The sequence below is a fragment of the Leucoraja erinacea genome, chromosome 9, assembly GCF_028641065.1.
Source record: "Leucoraja erinacea ecotype New England chromosome 9, Leri_hhj_1, whole genome shotgun sequence".
In the NCBI taxonomy this organism is placed as follows: Eukaryota; Metazoa; Chordata; class Chondrichthyes; order Rajiformes; family Rajidae; genus Leucoraja; species Leucoraja erinaceus.
Window position 1 is genome coordinate 66,310,752 of NC_073385.1, and position 23,334 is coordinate 66,334,085.

The 23,334-nt window shown below is 45.0% G+C and overlaps 1 protein-coding gene across 2 annotated transcripts; it reads right to left on the minus strand.

The window, feature by feature from the left end:
• On the minus strand, positions 1-23,024 carry LOC129700516 (SERTA domain-containing protein 2-like). 2 transcript variants are annotated; one of them, XM_055641085.1, is made up of 2 exons: positions 22,801-23,024; positions 1-2,119 (listed from the first exon to the last, which is right to left on the minus strand). In XM_055641085.1, the coding sequence occupies exons 1-2, from the start codon at positions 22,953-22,955 to the stop codon at positions 1,297-1,299; spliced, it is 978 nt and encodes a 325-aa protein (XP_055497060.1). In that variant the 5' UTR covers positions 22,956-23,024; the 3' UTR covers positions 1-1,296. The 2 variants fall into 2 exon arrangements, with proteins under 2 accessions (XP_055497060.1, XP_055497061.1); XM_055641086.1 differs by having other exon boundaries at positions 1-2,820; positions 22,801-22,938.
• Between the last annotated feature and the right edge of the window lie 310 nt (positions 23,025-23,334).

Below are 23,334 nucleotides of genomic sequence, written 5' to 3' on the forward strand. Positions count from 1 at the left end.
CCTTTTCTCAATTACATTTATTCCAGAGATGAAACGTTATGAATTTCTGTGTACAGAAAGCATCAATTTAAAACAGGCACACGATCAGCAAAGTGTTTAAGTTTACTGTGATAATTTAAAGCGTTACACTTTATTGATAGATCCAATTCTGCGTATGAATCACAAAATCTGCTCGACCTAAATGATTGCTTATTCTCCCAACACAAATTGGTTTAATTTTCATGTAGACTTCCTTATTCCCATCCACGTGCATTCCCTCTACTGTCATTTATGGAAGAGCTTGGGATAGGTCATGTTCGGGAACAGAAATGAAAAAGTAATACATTCGTTTTGAGGGCAGAGCATCCAGTTCCAGTACGACAGAATCATTCTCTGGCTCCTCTCCTGTAGTATGTAGTCCTCCAATGCACTTAATTTAATCCAACATAGTAAATCCCAAAACCAAGCAAATGGTTTCCATAATACTATGTTTCCTGATACTGAAGATCTTTAACAACAAAATATAAATATTAAAGTTGATTTTGACATTCATGAAGAAATGTTGCACAAAGTAACCTTTCCTCAAACAATTCATCATTCAAAATCCAAGGCCATCTGCTCACGTACAGCATATCTTTCTTCAACAAAGCTTTGTTAGATCATGGGAGAGGTAGTGTAAGCCAAATCCAACAGCAAAACATGTCAGACTCAAAATAAACACACAACAAACATTGAGATTTAAGAGTATAAAATTCTAAAAAAATAAATAGCTTAAATGTCATTCCTGTAACCTTTTGATAAAGGTGCCTTTGTTGGTATAAGAATACCTTATAAAAAACCTTCAGGGAAATAACACAATATGTGCCCCAGTTGATAGGATAAATGTGCTCATCAAGATGGCTTTAAAATATTAGTTTCTCCCACGGTTCCGATGAGGACAGAAAACTGTCAGTAGGTGTGCGGAAACAAAATAATTCGTCTCTTTTGAAAACCTAGTTGATTGAATTGATATTCCGTCTTGCAGAAGTACCTGAATTCCAAAAACACTCTTATACCATAAAAAAACAAATATGGCCACATTTCTGGTTTGCAAGTCAGAATGTCGTCAACACTGGCCGGCAGTCCACCTTCCAAGAACCATATTGCTGATTTCCTAGATGTTCCTTGTAGTCGAATATTGTTCTATTTACACAACGATATGGAAAGGTTAAATTATCGTTGGTTCAGATGGCGACTTTGTCCATCAATACTGGTGCAGATTAAACAGTTTGATGTAATTAGGAAGACAAGCGCCCAATACTTGAACTTGAACTTGAATTAAGATCCTACGAGTATCTCCATGATGTGATCCAGATCACTTAAGTCTACTCGACAGATCTGAATGGTGTTCATGGATGTTTGATTACAGAACTGAAAGGGTTTTGAAACATCATCTGCAGCAGCTGGCGGTGATCTGTTGGACATCGATGGAAGTAAACACACGTCTGAGTCATACATGGACGTGTCAATGTCTTCAAAGATGTCGTCGAAAGCAAGGTCTGTTAGGTAACTTGTTGAATTGCTGATTTCAAAAGAGCCGAACACTGTTTCCACGGGACGTGTCTCTTGGGGCCGGTCTTCAAAAGGTGAGGGTACATTTCCATCGCATTCACCGGCAGGTGTTGGGCAAGGAGATGGGCTGATGTCCTCCATGAAATCCAAATCTTTGAGGATTGATGAAATGGCAGACGACATATCATTATCCGAAACCAACACCAGCGCATTCTCAATCTGGTTTTCTGAAGAATCAGAAGAGCCATTCGCATCCGGAGAGGCATTTAGTGGAGGTGATCCAGTTATTTCAATACTGCCCTGACATAGTATGTGTGTGTCTGGAATTGGAGTTGGTCCATTGCCACTGCCCTCCTGCCTCATCTCCTCCTGAATTTGTCGTACAGTATTGGCGATGAGAACAGAACGATGCAGGTTGGGTTCCACCAGCATTCTGCAGCTTTGCAACTTGACGAGGCACATGTTGAGTACTAACTGTCTCTGCAAAGTGTAGGGCAGCCCTGGGTTCGAATCAAAGGCACCAGGGACACCGGCCATATTCCCCTCGTAATCACTCAGCTTGCGCTTCAGTCCTTTGGCCAACATGAATCTGGGAGCAAAGAGAAACAAGGAAAACATTGAATCATCAACCATGAAAATTGAGTTCACAAAACCTAATAAATCATTTTATATTTTGTTATTTCACAGTTCTGCAAGTAAAACAATGTCAGCGTACAAGATACAAGAGACATTTATTTCTCACATGTACCAATTGGTACAGTGAAATGTGTGGTCGCCATACAGCCATACAAATAAATAAGAAAGAGCACAGGACACGATAGTCTTTAACACAGACATCCCCACACAAAAAAAAAAAAAAAAAAAAATTAAATTGAATCTGAATCTGAATCTGACACAGCGGGATCAACTTCCCACTGTGAGTGAAGGCTCCAAAATTCAGTCATCCTCCTCTGTTGTCCTCCCGTGGTCGGGGGGGGCTTCCGAACCCCCCGCTGTTGCCGCTACGGGCGGCCCGATGTTCAGGCCCGATCGACGGGGAGATGGAAGTCCGACGTCGGGACTGGAGGACCTCCTCAGCGGCTTGGACATCTGGGTCGGGCACCTCCTACCGGAGTCCACTGCTCCCGAAGTCCGCAGGCCGCGCTGGGCGGAGATTCACGCTGGCGGCCCTCGGCAAAGGGCCCCTAGACTCCGCGTTGTTGAAGTCTGCGCCGCCCGCGCTGGAAGCTCTACGAACCACAGCTCCCCGATGTTGAAGTAGCGGCCCAACGCTCCGGACGTTGAACCCATCTGATGTTTAAAAACAAATGAGGCAATTTTAACCTAAAGCACCTTTGGGAACTAGAGTTCCACCTCATGTTGTGGCATCTAGCAGACTAAGAGAAGCTGTCTGACCCATTGAATTACTCCAGCATTTTGTGTCTATCTTTGGTTTAAACCAGCATCTGCAGTTCCTCCCTACTCATAAGAAAAATACCCCTTGGTTAAACATGAGATTCAATTCAACCACAAACTAAGTTTCGCAGAAATGTCTGGATTGAACACCAGATTCTTTCCAAAACAAATTTATCTTGATAAGTTTCCTTTAACCACATTATGAGAATTGCCTAAAATCTGTAAAATCCTATAAAAAGCTGTGTATTTCTTACCATAAACAGAGGCCAACAAATTCAAATCCATGTTCCTACCATTTCAAGCAGGGTGCAAGGCCACCAAATTCAAGTGCAGTTTCATACCACTTCAAGCGGGGTGCAAGGCCACCAAATTCAAGTGCAGCTTCATACCATTTCATGCAGGGTGAAACCACTATAAAACCACACAAAACACCAAACCCACAGTTCAGTAGACATTCAGTGTGTTCAGTTGATTCACAACTCAGACAGAGTCATGACCTCTCCCTCCCCCATCATGCAGAGACTGAGCAACACCCACACTTCCGGGTTTTATAACCCACCAGAAAAGGTGGGGCTTTCAGGGCGTGTTTTACAGGGGAGAGATTCTCAACATTTTTTAAACACTAATAACACTTTTATTTTTCATTGATGGGAATAATTCTCTGCACCTGCTCAGCAAAGGGGGGACTGAGTAAGATGGCCAAAAATCACAGCCGTAAGTGGTAGCGTTTTATCTAAAATCGATACACAGTGCAAACAGGAAGTAAGTGCATTTGCAGTCGTACCTTTTAGCTTCAAGCCAAATCACCCAAGGCACCATCTGCAGTAAGTCGAGCCGTTCAACTTCACGCCTCCATTTGCAGTATGTAGTGCCTTTCAACTTCAAGCCAAAGCACCCAAACAACCATTTGCAGGCAGTGCCTTTTTACTTCAAACAAACAATATTTTCATTTTCAAACCACATTAAGGGTACTCACAGTTGTGTAGACATTTGTTCAGTGTTATTCAGAGCTCAGAGAGACGTGACCCTTGGCTTCATCCATCTTGCAGAGACTGAGTGTGGCACCCCACTTCCTGGTTTTATTGTCCCTCCCCCTTCCTCCAGCAGGGGCAGCAGAGAGAATGGTGAATTTGTTAAAAACATTAATATCTCTCTGATTTGTCATCAATGGGAAAAATCCTCCGCACCCGTAAGGCAGAGGGGGGCTCTGAGCGAGTTGGCCAAAAATGACGGCCATAGGTGGCAGTGTTCTGTCGGAAATCGCAGCACAGTGGGCGAAAACGGGTCAAGGTCAGAGATTTAGTAATATAATAAAGATAAAGTGTAGATTTATAGACAATAGACAATCCACAATAGGTGCAGGAGGAGGCCATTCGGCCCTTCGAGCCAGCATTGGCATTCAATGTGATCATGGCTGATCATCCCTAATCAGTACCCCGTTCCTGCCTTCTCCCATATCCCCTGACTCCGTTATTTTTAAGAGCCCTATCTAGCTCTCTCTTGAAAGAATCCAGAGAACCGGCCTCCACCGCCCTCTGAGGCAGAGAATTCCACAGACTCACCACTCTCTGTGTGAAAAAAAGCGTTTCCTCGTCTCCGTTCTAAATGGCTTCCTCCTTATTCTTAAACTGTAGTCCCTGGTTCTGGACTCCCCAACATCGGGAACATGTTTCCTGCCTCTAGCGTGTCCAAGCCCTTAAGAATCTTATATGTTTCAATGAGATACCCTCTCATCCTTCTAAGCTCCATAGTGTACAAGCCCAGCTGCTCCATTCTCTCAGCATATGACAGTCCCGCCATCCCGGGAATTAACCTTGTAAACCTACGCTGCACTCCTTCAATAGCAAGAATGTCCCTCCTCAAATTAGGGGACCAAAACTGCACACAATACTGCAGGTGTGGCCTCACTAGGGCCCTGTACAACTGCAGAAGGACCTCTTTGCTCCTATATTCGATTCCTCTTGTTATAGAGGCCAACATGCGATTCGCTTTCTTCACTGCCTGCTGTACCTGCATGCTTACTTTCATAGGCTGATCTACTGATCGAAGATAGTTATTAAAAATTACAGCAAGATCTTGTTCAGTTATATAACTGCAAATGAATGAAGAATCCTAATGTGCCAAAAGCCTTTTTGACAACTATCTGCCTGTGGTGCTACTTTCAAAGAATTATGTACCTGCACTCCTAGATAAGAAAGGTTTAAAGGGATATGAGCCTAACACAGGCATGTTGGACTAGTGTATATGGGGCATCTTGGTCAACATGGGCAAATTGGGCTGAAGGGCATGTTTCGGTATGTAGGACTCTTATGTAAGTGAAGGTGGACACAAAATGCTGGAGTAACTCAGTGGGACAGGCAGCATCTCTGGAGAAAAGGAAGAGGTGTTCCTTTCCTTTCTATTCCTTTCCTCCAGAAAGGCTATCTGACCCGTTGAGTTACTCCAGATTTTGTGTCTATCCTAGTGTGTAGGGAATGGATAAAATAGTGGAATAAAGTAGAACTAATGTGATCAATGGTCGGTGTGGACCCACTGGGTGAAAGGGCTGAATCAATCAGGATGCGTCTCTGACCTGCTGAGTTCCTCCAGCACTTTGTGCTTTGCTCAAGATTCCAACAGTTGCAATCTCTTGTGTCAACAAGGATTACTTTTACAGGTCTGGGCACCAACAATGCTTTAACCTCATATAATGCATGTTTTTTAAATAAATGTTTGAGTAGTCTATTGGCATCCGATCACATAGTTCTAGTGTCAAGCCATTTCTATGATACAATCTTACCCCAGTCAGGAGCACCTCTAGGTGTTTGCTAAAGATATAATAATAATAATAATAATAATAATAATAATAATAATAATAATACTAATAATAATAACAATAATAATAATATTAATAATAATACTAATAATATTAATAATACAATAATACTTTATTATCCAAGTATGTTTTGCAACATATGAGGAATTTTATTTGCCAAGTCAGTCATACAAATAAAAAGCACCAGGACACGCAAAACACATTTTAACATAAACTTCCACAATAGTGACTCCTCCACATTCCTCACTGTGATGGAAGGTGCAAATCTCTTCCCCTCTATGCTCTCCCACGGCCGGGGGCCTCGAGCCCACCATTCCACCATTTGGTGGAAAGCATCTTGTCCGGGAACATTACCATCTGGTTTGGGAATTGCTCTGCCAAGGACAAGAAGGCTCTGCAGCGAGTGGTGCGTTCGGCCGAACGCACTATGGGAACGTCACTCGCCCCCCTGCAGGAACTATACAAGAGGAGGTGCAACTCCAGAGCAAATAAAATCATGGGAGACCCCTTCCACCCCTGCAACGGACTGTTCCAGCTGCTACGGTCAGGCAAACGCCTCCGTTGCCATGCGGTGAGAACGGAGAGGTTGAGAAGGAGTTTCTTCCCAGAGGCAATTCGGACTGTAAACGCCTATCTCACCAGGGACTAACTGTACAGAACGTTTTTCCTTCCATTACTTATTATGTACAAGAATATGTGTGTTATGATTGTGTTTATAATTTGTTTGGTTGTTTTGTTGTTTGTCTTTTGCACAAAAGTCTGCGAGCATTGCCACTTTAATTTCACTGCACATCTCGTATGTGTATGTGACAAATAAACTTGACTTGACTTGACTTGGCGGGACGATCTTGACTGCTGTAGCCAGTGACGTTTGGGCCCCTCTGTGTCGGGGCGGTCAGCTCCTGCATCGGGGAACGTCAGCTCCCCCGCACCGGGCGATCAGACCCCGGGTCGGGGTTTGTTGAAACTCTGTGTCATTGGAGCTCCCGACTAGGCCTCTCCCGAGACTGCGGGCTCTCAATGTAAAGTCCGCTGGCCGCGGTTGGAGCGTCGATCCCAGGCAAGGGATCGGCTCCGATGGTAAGTCCACATCCCCGCGGTGGGGCTCAAAGTCAGTCCGAGGAGGCCTCCAGCTCCACGATGGTAGGCCGCAGAGCAACCAGAGATACAATCCGGAAAACAATCGCATATCCAGCAAGGTAAGAAACTAAAAAAAAAGTTTCCCTCTACCCCTCCCCCCCCACACATAAAACAAACCGGAGAACATTTACACAAACTTTTTAAACCCACTCAAAATAACAAAATAGAAGAAAAAACAGACTGACCGTTGGCGGGGCTGTAACTCGTAGAGCGCCCCCTGGCGAATTACAATCTTTCATGACTGACTCACATAGAAACTATTTCCACTCTTGGAGAGTTAAAACTCAGCCTCTCCAACCTGTTAAGCTGCATGATCTATCAGTGGGCACAACAACCAATCTGTTATGTTTTAAGTCTGTAGAGGGTTGTTTCTAAGTTTCTCTAACGTCCATAGTCCCAGCTATTCCGGAAGGAGCAAGGGACGCAGAACGTTTGAGACCTTCAGTGATAATCTACCAAACCCAACTTCACGGATGTTCGGGGCTGGTGTAATTTCTGTTTTAGCACAACAGACATGCACAGAAACAGTTTGACATGAAAAAGAGAATTCATAGAAATGATCTTTTTTGTATGTGGACCAAACAGCATTAGGCCTGGGGCGGAAGATTGGGACGCCCTGTTTCGACGAATGGAATCAACTCGACGTGCACAAACGGAAGATCAAATAGAACAAATAGAAACCCGTCTGAAGAAGGGTTTCGGCCCGAAACGTTGCCTATTTCCTTCGCTCCATAGATGCTGCTGCACCCGCTGAGTTCCTCCAGCTTTTTTGTGTAACCATCAAATAGAACAAGTTGTCCAACAACTTTAGGCTGTGCACGCCACACACAAGAAGAAGCATTAGACCTGCAGGACAAATGATAAAACCAGAGAAATGTACAGAAACAGGTGCTTCTGACTCACCTCATCCATTGCAACTGTGATACCCATGCACCCTAATCTCATTCACCCGCTATAGGCCATATCCCTCTATGTCATTCCTGACAGAGCTCCCATCCAAACACATTTTACTTTGAAAGACCTCACGCCCTTGTAAGGGTACGACCCAGAAAACCATCGCATCTCCGGCAAGGTAAGAAACTAAAAAACAAAAGTTTCCCTCTCCCCCCCCCCTCATAAAACAAACGGGAGAACATTTACACAAACTTTTTAAACGCACTAAAATTAACAAAAAAAGAAGAAAAGACAGACAGACCGTTGGCGGGGCTGCAACTCGTACAGCGCCCCCTGGTGGTATAGACTGGCGAGTTAGCCTTCCGGCAGACGTTGCAAGGCCTTCTACACCCGAACCTCCAGACTCAGGGACAGCTTCATCCCCAGAGCTATAGTGGCTCTGAACTGGCCCTGCTGAGTGCCCCCACCCCCATGAACTGTCCCCCTCGGATGGTCACGTCGCACATCAACCCAGCACAGACATCTTTGCACTTTAGACTGTTTTACTGTTTTTTTTAATCCTGGTTCTCTGGGTGTCTAAATGTTTAGTTGATTAAGTAGTTACATCGGATGGAAGCTGCATACCAAATCTCGTTGCACCTATGTGCAATAACAATAAAATATATTATTATTATTATTATTATTATTATAAACACTGTACCTGCCTCCACCAGCTCCCCTGGCTGCTCATCTAGATCCACTGTGTAGAAAAACATACCCCTCTGACTTCTCGTTAAATTTCCCCACCCTCATCTTACACATGTGCCCTCTAGTTATCTCTGAAAACTGAATCTGACTAATCTACCCTGTCTACCTCCAATTTATCAAACTCCAAGCTCACCCTTCAGCCTCCTCCGTGCCTGTAAGAATAAATCATGTATTGTCTTTCCGCTGACTGGATAGCACGCAGCAAAAGCTTTTCGCTGTACCTCGGTACACCTGACAATAAACTAACCTGAAAATAAACCCAACCAGTCCAATTTCTCCTTACAACTATAGCCCCCTCCATTCCGGGTAACATCCTGGTGAATCTCTTCTGCACTCTCTCAATCCCTGCCACATCCTTCTTGTTGTGTGGTGACCAGATTTGTACACAATACTCCAAGCGCAGTCCGATCAATCTTTAGTCCAGCTACAACATGGCATCCAAACTCACTTGCCGTGCCATAGCCCACGAAGGCAAGCACATCAAATATCTTAGCGGGATATCTATATCCGCATATCTGGAGAAAATAAATAGGTGACGTTTCGGGTTGAGACCCTTCTTCAGACTGAGAATCAGGACACAATATTATAATATTGATTTCTCTAACTTCAAGTAACCCTGGCATTCCCTCTCTCTCCATCCCTCCCCAACCCAGGTTGTACCAGCTTCAAATTTGTCTTGTTGAGTCTCATTGTCTACAACTCGTTTTCACCCGTTTCCTTTATCACTGTTACTTTTTTGCATATCTTTAATTCATTTGTTCTATATCTCTCTGCATCACCGTCTATATCTCTTGTTTCCCTTTCCCCTGACTCTCAGTCTAAAGAAGGGTTTTCGACCTGAAACATCACCCATTCATTTTCTCCAGAGATGCTGCCTGTCCCGCTGAGTTACTTCAGCTTTTTGTGTATCTTTGGTTTAAACCAGTATCTGCATTTGCTTCCAACACATCTTCACATAACATATCCAGCTATGTTGCCACAAGCTATGGCCTTGCACTCAAAGGCCTCTCCATGCATCAATGTTCCTCTGGTCCCTGCCATGTATACCATGTCCTAACAGAATTTGAGATCTGCATTCCCTCACACTTGTCTACATTAATTTAATCTGAATTTAAATTCTGGATTAAAGCTGCCAACACTCCGCCCATCTTTCTAATGTTTTAGATCCCGCTGCACCCTGTGACAACCAACCTTCTGCACTTTCTAAACTTCAATGAAGTTTTCATGTTATCTGCAGATTTACGAATCTCATCCCTGATATTGTTATCCAAGTGATTTAGTACAAGCATGCGTCCACGCACTGACCCCCAAATGGACGCTAGAAGCAAATTCTTCACGTGAGTGTATCAATATGTTGCACTGGTGAATCTGGGCTCATGTACGAAGCTAGTCCTTATCTTTCACCCATCAGCCATCGCATACAGCACATAATCATCTGACATTTTCACCACATCCAACGGGATCCCACCACTAGTCACATTTCCCCATCTCCACCCCTTCCCTCCGCAACTCCCTGGTTAACTCATCCCTTCCCACCCAAACCACCCCCTCCACAGTTACCTTCCCTTGCAACCGCTGGAGATGTAGCACCTGTCGCTATATGTCCTCCCTTGACTCTGTCCAGGGACCACGAGTCCTTTCAGGTTAGGCAGGTCCTTTTCAGGTTCCCCATGAATCTGCCCATGACCGTACTGCGTCTTTTTCGTTGAGTGATCTATCTTGCTTGCTATAGGATCTTTGCTTCAGACTGATGTCGGGGGGGGGGGGGGGGGGGGGGAAGAAAGGAAGAGGCGGAGACAGTGGACTTGTGAGAGAGCTGGGAAGGGGAGGGGAAGGAGGGAGAAAGCAAGGACTACCTGAAATAAGAGGAGTCAATGTTCATACCACTGGGGTGTAGACTACCCAATAAGAGGAGGCCCAGGACAGAAAGATCAGATATGGATTTGTATGTTCTCCGAATCCAAAATCATTCCCGAGTCAATGCATTTATGTGGTATCACAGAGTAATTATCTTAGCATTAAAAATACTCCTTTATCTATTGAGTAGAAACTTACTAAAGTTTTCCTTACACATGTTATAATTAATAAACCCATTACTAATGAATAGCCCATTTATCAACACATTTGAAAGTATAATCCTGAACTATTTACTGAATGTGTGGAGTTTACATGGGTTTATTAATTACATGAAGAAAGATTTAAAATGACGTCTATGAGCTGCCTGGTGCTCGTATCATTTTCTAAAAGGCTTGCAGCCCACAACACGTGCAGTAAGCTCAGCTCACCATGGCGATTAATTAGCTCCGGGGACAAGGCCAGTTCTGCAAACTGCTGGTTCCCAGCACAATGTTGGTTTGTAAAATCAATTTGCACTGGATGCAACGTGCATTTTAAATTATTCAAATCCAAAACAGTAGTATGGCTGCTTTGTGCGAGGAAAATGAGCAGAAACCTTCGGAGGAAGCCCCGAGAATAATGCCACCTTCTTTACAACAGGGGAATTACGGCATTAATTCATTTTAAACATAAACCTCCAAGTTAAACTATGACATAAAGGAATAACTGAGGAAAATATGTAGAAAACCTGGAATTATAAGGATTATTCTCCCACCTCTCCAGTTATCTTCATCCCTTTCCCCATCTATTAAACTGTAACCTCAACAAACACTTAAATCAAGTCAAGTGGTGGCTGTGTGGAATGAGCTTCCAGTGAAGGTGGTGGAGGCAGGTTCGTTTTTATCATTTAAAAATAAATTGGATAGTTATATGGACGGGAAAGGTATGGAGGGTTATGGTCTGAGCGCAGGTATATGGGACTGGGGGAGAATACGTGTTCGGCACGGACTAGAAGTATCGAGACGGCCTGTTTCCGTGCTGTAATTGTTATATGGTTATAAGTCACTTTTATTTCTATAGCACATTTAAAAAACAACTCTCGTTGACCAAAGTGCTTTACATTGGTGGAGGTACTAACATTATACAACAGTGGTTCATAGATTAAGTACATAAATAAATACATACATATAGCCCTCCCTCAGAGGATGTCAGGAAAGGCCTGAGAGTAAAGATGGGTTTTTAGTCTCGAATTAAAGGAGTCGATGGAGGGGGCAGTTCTGATGGGAAGGGGGATGCTGTTCCACAGTCTAGGAGCTGCAACCGCAAAGGCGCGGTCGCCCCTGAGCTTATGCCTAGACCGCGGGATATTCAGGCGGCGATCTGAGGGACCTGGAGGTGGTTTGTCCAGGTGTAAGCAGACTTTTTTGTAGGTGGGGGCAAGCGTAACTTTTAAGGGCTTTAGTAGACATAAGGGAAGGATCTTGAACACTATGAAAGATTACAACATTTGAGCATTTCAATCTGCAACAAAAATCTGTTCCTGTAAGTAATGGGATGTAGTTTCTGGCTAACGTGCAGATTTAAAACAGGAACATGACAAGCAACTGGAAGATGGATGGCATGTTGATGTTCGGTCCACAGGATTATGTCAGTTTACAAGTATTGCAGTTTGCATTTCTATTAAATGAACCTAATAGTGGAAGATAAAGAAGCTATGAGACTTATGGAACTCCCAAAGTCTCATGTTGTCAAAACAGCCTGGTTGAATAAACTTCATAAGCGAAAATCTGCCACCTCCTCCATTCCAGTCCACTTGCGAATTAAGATTAAATTCCTTTCAAAATGGGCAGTAGACAAGAAATGCTGGAGAAACTCAGTGGGTGGGGCAGCATCTATGGAGAAAATGAGTAGTCGACTTTTCGGGTCGAGACACTTCTTCAGACTGATGTCCGGGGGAGGGGGGAGGGGGGAGAATGAAAGGAAGAGGCGGAGACAGTAGGCTTGGGGGAGAGCTGGGAAGGGGAAGGGGATGGAGGGAGAAAGCAGGGACTACCTGAAATTGGAGAAGTCAATGTTCATACCGCTGGGGTGTAAACTACCCAAGCGGAATCTGAGGGTGCTGCTCCTCCAATTTGTGCTGGGCCTCACTCTGGCCATGGAGGAGGCCCAGGACAGAAAGGTTGGATTCGGAATGGGAGGGGGAGTTGAAGTGCTGAGCCACCAGGAGATCAGGTTGGTTAATGCGGACTGAGCGGAGGTGTTGTGCGAAGCGATCGCCAAGCCTACGCTTGGTCTCACCGATGTAGAGAAGTTGACACTTGGAACAGCGGATACAGTAGATGAGGTTGGAGGTGGTGCAGGTGAACCTCTGTCGCACCTGGAAAGACTGTTTGGGTCCTTGGATGGAGTCGAGGGGGGAGGTAAAGCAATCAGTTTTCAAAATGGGCGATCAGTTGTGTCAAAGTACTATGATACAAACGTATAAGAATGCCGTGTCGCAATGACACAACTGAGCAAAATCTGCATAACTGGAACATTTTCCCAAATTTGGGAAAGCGATCCTTGAAATTGAGTAATATCAAGACATTCATATTTGGGGAATCAGAAATTTCCTGTCATGTCCCAGGCTGCTCCATACGTCCTAAACACATACTGATCTTCCACAGTAGACAAAAATGCTGGAGAAACTCAGCGGGTGAGGCAGCATCTACGGGGCGAAGGAAATAGGCAACGTTTCGGGTCGAGACCCTGCTTCAGACTTCCACTGTGTAGGAAGGAACTGCAGATGCTGGTTTAAACCAAAGATAGTCACAGAATGCTGGAGTAACTCAGCAGGACAGGCAGCATCTCTGGAGAGAAGGAATGGGTGACGTTTCGGGTCGTGACCCTTCTTCAGCCTGCCAGAGGTAGGGTAGTCTGCCAGAGGCAGCTGTAACCGTGCGAAATTTGGTAAAATATGCACAAGTACCAAGTACAAGTACATAACATGTCATGAAGCATGGGAGTTTGGCAGTGTTGGGCCGGTACTTGCTGGACTATAGAAGGATGAATGGGGGACCTCAGTGAAACAACAAATAGTGAAATGCCTGGATAGAGTGGATGTGGAGAGGATGTTCCCACTAGTGGGAGAGTCTAGGACCAGAGGCCACAGCCTCAGAATTAAAGGATGTTCCTTTAGGAAGGAGGATTTTTTTTTTTTTCACACAGAGAGTGGTGAATCTCTGGAATTCTCTGCCACAGAAGGTAGTTGAGGCCACAGTTCATTGGCTATATTTAAGAGGGAGTTAGATGTGGCCTTTGTGGCTAAAGGGATCAGGGGGTATGGAGAGAAGGCAGGTATGGGATACCGAGTTGGATGATCAGCCATGATCATATTGAATGGCGGTGCAGGCTCGAAGGGCCGAATGGCCTACTCCTGCACCTAATTTCTATGTTTCTATGTTTCTATGAGATAAGGAGGAATTTATTTAGTCAGAGGGTGGTGAATCTGTGGAATTCATTGCCACAGTAGGCTGTGGAGGCCACAAGTCAATGGATATATTTAAGGCAGAGATAGATAGTTTCTTGATTGCTGTGGGTGTCTGGGGTTATGGGAAGAAGGCAGGAGAATGGGGTTAAGAGGGAGAGTGAGATCAGCCGTGATTGAATGGTGGAGTAGACTTGATGGGCCGAATGGTCTAATTCTGCTCCTATCACTTATGAACAGATGCAATCTAGCCACTTGCCAATCTTGCAATCTACTCTTATATTCCCCGAGTAATGCAAGATCATTGGTACCAAGCAACATTTACTTGGCAGTAACCGGTTCACGAATGGTCAAGTTGGTTTGAACCAAAGATCTTAGAGCAGAGCAAGATGGTCCACGCCTGCAAAATCCAATGGACTGACGTGTAGTACGCAACGGAGCATAACTCCCGCCATTTCAGTAACCCGGACCCGACTTCAGTTACGCCACTCGCAGTGTAATCAACGTTTGCGGGGGAACAGTTTGTGTGTTTTTAAATGTTTTAAATGTTTTTTTATGTTTTCTTTTTAAATGGTTCATGTCCTGTGTTTGAATTGATTTTTGTATTAAACTTGCACTCTGTAATTCATCTAATCTCATTGTTCACAACTAGTTGTGTGCACCCATAAAGGCATGTGTGTGTGTGTCTGTGTGTGTGTCTGTGTGTGTGTGTGTCTGTGTGTATGTGTTAGTGTGTGTGTGTGTGTGTGTGTGTGTGTGTGTGTGTGTGTGTGTCTACGTGTGTGTGTGTGTGTGTCTGTCTGTGTGTGTGTGTGTGTGTGTGTGTGTGTGTGTGTGTGTGTGTGTGTGTGTGTGTGTGTGTGTGTGTGTGTGTGTGTGTGAGTGTGTGTGTGTGTGTGTGTGTGTGTGTGTGTGTGTGTGTGTGTGTGTGTGTGTGTGTGTGTGTGTGTGTGTGTCTGTGTGTGTGTGTGTGTGTGTGTGTGTGGCGTGTCTGTGTGTGTGTGTGTGTGTGTCTGTGTGTGTGTGTGTCTGTCTGTGTGTGTGTGTGTGTCTATGTCTGTGTGTGTGTGTGTGTCTGTGTCTGTGTGTGTGTGTGTGTGTGTATGTGTGTGTGTGTGTGTGTGTGTGTGTGTATGTGTGTGTGTGTGTGTGTGTCTGTGTGTATGTGTGTGTGTGTGTATATATATATATACACTCATACACACAGACACACACACATATATATATATATATACACATATATATTTGTTATATACATATGTGTGTGATACATACATATATAAATGGGATATAGATGTATATAATTATCTAACACACATACATATATAGTCTTCTAGTTTCTTATATATATATATATAAACACATATATATTCATTATATATATGATTCATATATATATATATATTCATTATATATATGATTCATATATATATATGTGTGACATATACGTAATAAATATATAACACACATATATATTCTCTTGTTTATTTATTGTGATCTCTAATTATTTGTTGAGCCACCTTTTTCTTTCTTACTTTCTTTCATTCATTCAACCTATCTCTCTCACTCCCCCTCTACGAAATCCTAATATTGTGAATAAAATATCAATTAACCCTAAGGCTGGCGGGACAGGATCAAGGGTTTGGTTTAGTCCACTTTTTTTGCATATGGTAACCATCGTAACTTTTAAGAAACATTTAGACAGGTACATGGATCGGACAGGTATAGAGTACAGTCATAAATTCACAACACGATAGTAGCCTGCAATTTGGTAATCACACGCTGAGAAGCTTTGATGCAAATAATGGGAATAGATCACATTGCACTCAATAAATTTGGAAACATATTGACATTGAGGTGTAGGAAGGAACTGCAGATGCTGGTTTAAACCGAAGATACACACAAAAAGTTGGAGCAACTCAGCGGGTCAGACAGCATCTCTGGAGAAAAGGAACAGGTGACGTTTCGGGTCGAGACCCTTCTTCTGACCCACTGAGTTAATCCAGCTTTTCGTGTCTATTTTTGACATTAAGGTACATCATCATGAAGATCGAAGAATTGCCCTGAGTTATGTCTGATCAAACCTACAGAGGATTTGAGGTTTTGTTAGGGTCGCAAGGAAAATCCGTCAACCCTCTGCAAGATTAGCTCAGTCTAAAACCTCAGATAAAATATTCGGGGGGGGGGGGTGGTGTAATGTACAGGTAGTTTTAATTACCACAGTTTTTTTCTTACTATTGTAATGCCCCTGTCCCACTTAGGAAACCTGAACGGAAACCCCTGGAGACTTTGCGTCCCACCCAAGGTTTCCGTGCGGTTCCCGGAGGTTGCAGGTGGTTGCCGGAGGTTCCCGGAGGTTGCAGGTGGTTGCAGGTAGTGGAAGCAGGTAGGGAGACTGACAAAAACCTCCGGGAACCGCACGGTGGGGCGCAAAGTCTCCAGAGGTTTCCGTTCAGGTTTCGTAAGTGGGACAGGGGCATTAGAGCACTTATACATTAAAAAAAAAAGAATTAAAGTGTGGAACTGCTGCATTTATGAAGAACCCTACGATTATAGCAGAGCAGTACGCTCCGTTTGTAGATGACGCCGCCATGACAGAAGCCGGTTACGGGAATGGCGCTGAAGATTACCCATCAGCTACTACGACTTTTTCATGGAGTGGGGAACCATCTTGCTCCGCTCTAAGATCTTTGGTTTCAACCAAATCCGCTCTGCTCCAGATCTTACTATGGTCTTGGTCCAAGTTGGTGGACAACTTCAAGTTCCCGGATGTGTACATCTCTGAAGACCAGCCTTGGCCCAGCACATTGATGCAACCACAGAGAAAGCTCATCAGTGCCTCTACATGGTAGATTGAGGAGATTTGGTGTGTTGATGTACAAGTCTCTACAACTTCTACAGAACATACTGACTGGTTGCATCACGGCCTGGTCCGGCAACTCAAATGCCCAGGAATGAAGGAAGCTACAGAGAGTGCTAGACACTGCCTGGTCCATCACAGGTGCGGACCTCTTCACCGTATCAGAAATCTATATGGTGGCCGACTAGGAAAGGGGGAGATGCAGCGAGACCTGGGTGTCATGGTACACCAGTCATTGAAAGTAGGCACGCAGGTGCAGCAGGCAGTGAAGAAAGCGAATGGTATGTTGGCATTCATAGCAAAAGGATTTGAGTATAGGAGCAGGGAGGTTCTACTGCAGTTGTACAGGGTCTTGGTGAGACCACACCGGGAGTATTGCGTACAGTTTTGGTCTCCAAATCTGAGGAAGGACATTATTGCCGTAGAGGGAGTGCAGAGAAGGTTCACCAGACTGATTCCTGGGATGTCAGGACTGTCTTATGAAGAAAGACTGGATAGACTTGGTTTATACTCTCTAGAATTTAGAAGATTGTGAGGGGATCTTATAGAAACTTACAAAATTCTTAAAGGGTTGGACAGGCTAGATGCATGAAGATTGCTCCCGATGTTGGGGAAGTCCAGGACAAGGGGTCACAGCTTAAGGATAAGGGGGAAATCATTTAAAACCGAGATGAGAAGAACTTTTTTCACACAGAGAGTGGTGAATCTCTGGAACTCTCTGCCGCAGAGGGTAGTTGAGGCCAGTTCATTGGCTATATTTAAGAGGGAGTTAGATGTGGCCCTTGTGGCTAAGGGGATCAGAGGGTTTGGAGAGAAGGCAGGTACGGGATACTGAGTTGGATGATCAGCCATGATCATATTGAATGGCGGTGCAAGCTCGAAGGGCCGAATGGCCTACAACTGCACCTAATTTCTATGTTTCTATGTATCTATAGGAGGCGTTGTCTGAAAAAGGCAGGCGACATCATCAGAGACCAACATTCTCATTTCTTTTCCGCCTTCGGGAATAAGGTCCAGGAGCCTGAAAACCCGTACCATCCAATTCAAGAACAGCTTCTTCCCAGCAACCATCAGGCTCTTGAACACATGCACAACATTCAGTTCAACTATAATCTACGGACTGCACGAAGGACTTTGGTCTTTTTTGCACTAGTATTCGAGTTATTAATTAATTGAATGATTGTTTGTTATATATGATTTGTGCATTGTGTTTACCGGCATTATGCTGCTTCAAGTAAAAACCTCATTGTCCGTTGTGGCCCACATGACAATTAAACACACTTTTGATGGAGAGATGGTGGGAAAAACGGGAACACAGCGGGACAAGTTGAATCAGTTGTCATCTTATTGAATGACAGTATTAGTTCAAAGGAGCAATTGGGGGGAGAGTGCCTTTCGCAGCATGTGGGGATCCTGTATGATCTTTGGTGGTGAGTCTGGCCAGGGGTAATGTTCCAGGGAGGGCAGCAGCGTTAAGAAGGGAAATTGACAACGTGTAAAATTCGTATTTCCGTACGGAATACGGGAAATTAGCGCGGGGCCCAATTGGGAGCAATCGGTCCTATTGGCTTCAGGCCAGCCCTGCTTCCATCAACACTGACCGACTCATCCACTCCCAGATCCCATCAACATTTTAGACAAAATCACACTCGAAATAAAATGCATTATTTTGTCTCCTATCATAAAAGGACCACGTACTAAACAAAAGTGGTACATGGAGCAACTCAGCGGGGCAGGCAGCATCTCTGGAGAGGGGGAATGGGTGACGTTTCGGGTCGAGACCCTTCTTCAGACCAGAAACGTCGCCCATTCCTTCTCTCCAGAGATGCTGCCTGTCCCGCTGAGTTACTCCAGCATTTTGTGTCTATCTTCGGTTTAAACCAGCACCTGCAGTTCCTTCTTGCGTAAAAGTGGCACATGGAATGGATTTGTACAATTCGAGTCAGTTTTGGAACAGAGAAGATTCATCGGCGGTCACTCGAAACGAGTATGACTGGCCTCTCATGGAGGACGCCTGTGCGTGACTTTGTTTAACGTGGGGAGACTGGTGCACAGACAGCCACCCCACGTGGGGTCCTTGACAGATCTGGGTCAGGATTCAGCGGCATGGAGTCCAAGACGACCGGAGACCATTTTCTGCTGCAGCCTTCATCCGCCTTCCCAGCCGTTGTGAAGGTCAGCCATCGTCCTCCACCTGTTCCACCGTTGAGGTCTTGGTTGGATTGCTCTTTGTCAGAGATCTCCCCCTCGACCTTACCGCCATGGGTGGCCCTACCAGCAGCACAGCTCCAGACGGCATATCCCCCGACTCCACTACCTTCAAGAGCCCTATCTAGCTCTCTCTTGAAAGCATCCAGAGAACCTGCCTCCACCGCCCACTGAGGCAGATAATTCCACAGACTCACAACTCTCTGTGTGAAAAAGTGTTTCCTCGTCTCCGTTCTAAATGGCTTACCCCTTATTCTTGAACTGTGGCCCCTGATTCTGGACTCCCCCAACATCGGGAACATGCTTCCTGCCTCTAGCGGGTCCAAACCCTTAATAATCTAATAATGAATGGATAAAGCCATTTTTTAAAATCCATTCAGCTATCTCTCCTCAAATCCCACGGGATCCAACCTTCTAGAGCAGCCTACCAAGCGGAGGATGGAGGTAGGGTGGAGAGGATATCGTTCCCAGGGTGAAAATGTCACATATTAGAGGGTATACTTTTTTAGGTGAGGAGGAGGTGGGTGGTGGGAGGGGGGGGGAGGGGATTTAAATGTGATTTACGCGGCAGGTTTTATATTGACTGTTCAAGAAGGAACTGCAGATGCTGGAAAGTCCAAGGTAGACAAAATAGTTGGAGAAACTCAGCGGGTGCAGCAGCAAGTTGATGAAGTCAGTGCGTTGTGTGTGGGTACAGGAAGTAGCACTATGCAATCATCGATGTAGCGGAGGTAGAGGTCGGGGATGGGGCCCTGGTACGTCTCGAACAAGGATTGCTCGACGTCCCCTACAAAGAGGCAGGCGTAGCTGGGGCCCATGCGCGTGCCCATAGCTACGCCTTGTATTTGGAGGGAATGGGACGAGTCAAACGAGAAGTTATTGAGGGTCAGGACCAACTACGCTAGGCGGAGGAGAGTGTCAGTGGTTGGTTCTCCGGTAGAGGAAGAGCCGGAGGGCTTTGCGACCATCCTGGTGGGGGATGGAGGTGTAGAGTGACTGGACGTCCATGGTGGAGATAAGGGGATGGTTCAAGTTCAAGTTCAAGTGAGTTTATTGTCATGTGTCCCTGTATAGGACAATGAAATTCTTGCTTTGCTTCAGCACAACAGAACATAGTAGGCATTTACTACAAAACAGATCAGTGTGTCCATATACCATAATATAAATATATACACACATGAATAAATAAACTGACAAAGTGCAAATAACAGATTATGGGTTATTAATAATCAGATTTTGTCCGCGCCAGGTTTAATAGCCTGATGGCTGTGGGGAAGTAGCTATTCCTGAATAGCTACCCGGGGGCCTAGAGAATGGAACGGCGGAGAGTCTTGATGTGTCTTGAACATAGGTAGGGAGGGATTTAACCAGGGGGGATAGGATGGAGTCGAGGTACGTGGAAATAAGTTCGGTGGGGCACGAACAGGCAGAGACAATGGGTCTACCGGGGCAGTCAGGTTTGTGGATTTTGGGGAGAAGGTAGAATCGGGGCCTGAAGCCCCACACCACCAGCTTCCGCAACAACTACTTTCCTTCAACCATCGGGTTCTTGAGACGAACCGCACAGCCCGAATCCCACCACGGCAACGGAACTTAACACACAACCTCGGGCTCTGCCATGGTCCTTGTTTAATTATCACCCAGAATTCTTGCATAAATAATAGAAACATAGAAACATAGAAATTAGGTGCAGGAGTAGGCCATTCGGCCCTTCGAGCCTGCACCGCCATTCAATATGATCATGGCTGATCATCCAACTCAGTATCCCGTACCTGCCTTCTCTCCATACCCCCTGATCCCTTAGCCAGAAGGGCCACATCTAACTCCCTCTTAAATATAGCCAATGAACTGGCCTCGACTACCTTCTGCGGCAGAGAGTTCCAGAGATTCACCACTCTCTGTGTGAAAAAAGTTCTTCTCATCTCGTAATGTACAATTTATGCTAGGTAGACACAAGATGCTGGAGTAACTCAGCGGGACAGGCAGCATCTCTGGAGAGAAGGAATGGGCGATGTTTCGGGTCTTGACCCATTCCTTCTCTCCAGAGATGCTGTCTGTCCAGCTGATTTACTCCAGCATCTCGTGCCTGCTGTTCTTTCCTGTAAAACGTATGCTGTTGTGTGCTTTAGTCTGTGTCTGTGATGGTTTTCATCGTACATTACCCCACAAAGTGACAATAAACTTGGCTTGAGCTGCCTCCACAAGGATGAAGGTGCTTACAACGCACTGCCAGGTGAGGTGGTGCAAAAAGATATGATAGCAACACTTAAGAGGGACTTGGACAGGCGGGTGACCCTGGCAGGGGGAATAGAAGAATATAGACAGCATGCAGGCAGATGGAATTGGTTTAAAATTGATATCCGAGCTATGGGACCAGTTCCTGTGCTCAAAGTTCTTTTGAGATAACAAGAGGAATCGAATATAGGAGCAAAGAGGTCCTTCTGCAGTTGTACTGAGCCCTAGTGAGACCACACCTGGAGTATTGTGTGCAGTTTTGGTCCCCTAATTTGAGGAAGGACATTCTTGCTATTGAGGGAGTGCAGCGTAGGTTTACAAGGTTAATTCCCGGGATGGCGGGGACTGTCAAATGCTGAGAGAATGGAGCAGCTGTGCTTGTACACTCTGGAGTTTAGAAGGATGAGAGGGCATCTCATTGAAACATATAAGATTATTAAGGATTTGGACACGCTAGAGGCAGGAAACATGTTCCCAATGTTGGGGGAGTCCAGAACCAGGGGCCACAGTTTAAGAATAAGGAGTAAGCCATTTAGAACGGAGATGAGGAAACCCTTTTTCTCACAGAGAGTTGTGAGTCTGTGGAATTCTCGGTGTAGGCCAGTTCTCTGGATGCTTTCAAGAGACGGCTAGATAGGGCTCTTAAAAATAGCGGAGTCGGGAGATATGGGGAGAAGGCAGGAACGGGGTACTGATTGGGGATGATCAGCCATGATCACATTGAATGGCGGTGCTGGCTCGAAGGGCCAAATGGCCTACTCCTGCACCTGTTGTCTATTGTGTATAAAACATCGCCATGTTCTGAACAAATCTCCTAATTCCCACACTAAATGTGGATTGCAGGCCCATTAAAATTACATAGTAACTTTTACCACTGATGCTGGCTGCATCCATCCAAACCATCTTCCTGAATACACAGGGCAGACAAAAAATGCTTCTCTCCATAGATGCTGCAGCGGGTGAGGCAGCATCTATGGAGAGAAGGAATTCACGCTGTGTTTATTAGTAAGATTCCCAAATTTCTTTTTTTGTGGAAACTGGCTGAAAAAAAAAGATGGAAGCTGAGTTGATGATGAACATTCAATTTATGTCTCCTGCAAGTATTGCAACTTGGACAAACCACCCGAACCAGGATACAACGATGGACTTTAAAGAACACCACTGCAGCATTTTGTGCATTAAAAAAAAAAAATCATAAAACAAAATGACCCAACTTCTAACTTCATGGGATAATTAGTGTCTTTTCTGGCACACAGAATTGAGTGGAGACACTTGTTAGATGATGAATGCAACCCGTTTTAGATCATCAATGTTACTGATTATTGCTTATCCACGTTTACAGCAAATCATTTTTGCTGAAATCAATACCAGTGTTATCTCAAAAGCTACTGCTTCTTGCGTTTGTCAATCCTTCTCAATGTGCAGACGTGACAATTCCTGTATGTACCATCACATCCACATAGCCCACAGTAAACAAAGAGGTCTGTCTGTCTGTCTGTCAGCCTGAACCCTTCTAATGCCAAAGCAGAATCTGCAGTAAATCTTGCTAAACATTACTTTCCCCCATTGCGAGTCGCTTCACTCTGTTATGGAATATAAAGTCAAATAGTGTTTTCCTCCCCCACCCCCACCCTCACAATAATTATTTTAAAATGTTGCACAATAACAGCTTACCTTGTTCCAAAGTCCCTGATCTTTTGAGTCAGTAGGACAGTGCATTGTGAACATTTCCGAGGAGAATGGACGAGATCCCCTCCCCGAGTTGGGTTTTTTTTTTTCGGATGAGTTTTTGTGTGTGAGCTGGAATTCTCACTTGCACAGAGTGGCATGCAGCTGCTGCCTTGCTTTTGGCTCAGACAGCTGACAAACAGCGACTGCACAATGACGCAGGGCTCCGAGCTGGAAGGAGGGGAAGCTCGGGGAAAGGTGGGTGGAGCTTTTTTGTGGCTTGCAGTAGTGTCCATCCCCCGGCTTGGCGAACAGTCAAAGAACTGCCCAGCAAGCGCTTGGGAGGGAGGGAAGGAGGGGGGGCCCAACTGGGCTATGCCAGAAATGCTGACTGCCTCTCCACCCTGGCCACGCTTGCATCAGTTTGAATACTGAAGCATTATTACTAGGCGACCCCGACTTCTTCTCCTCCTTTACATTAACAGCGGAAAAGAACCCAAGGCAAAGCTACCAGGATCTAGCAACTTATTTTTGCAACTG

Excerpts from the sequence above, each read along its gene's own strand:
- LOC129700516 (XM_055641085.1), bottom strand. The coding sequence starts at position 22,955 with ATGCCACTCTGTGCAAGTGAGAATTCCAGCTCACACACAAAAACTCAT. Across the intron at positions 2,120-22,800 it reads ATCAGGGACTTTGGAACAAG|ATTCATGTTGGCCAAAGGAC; the intron begins GTAAGCTGTTAT and ends CTTTGCTCCCAG.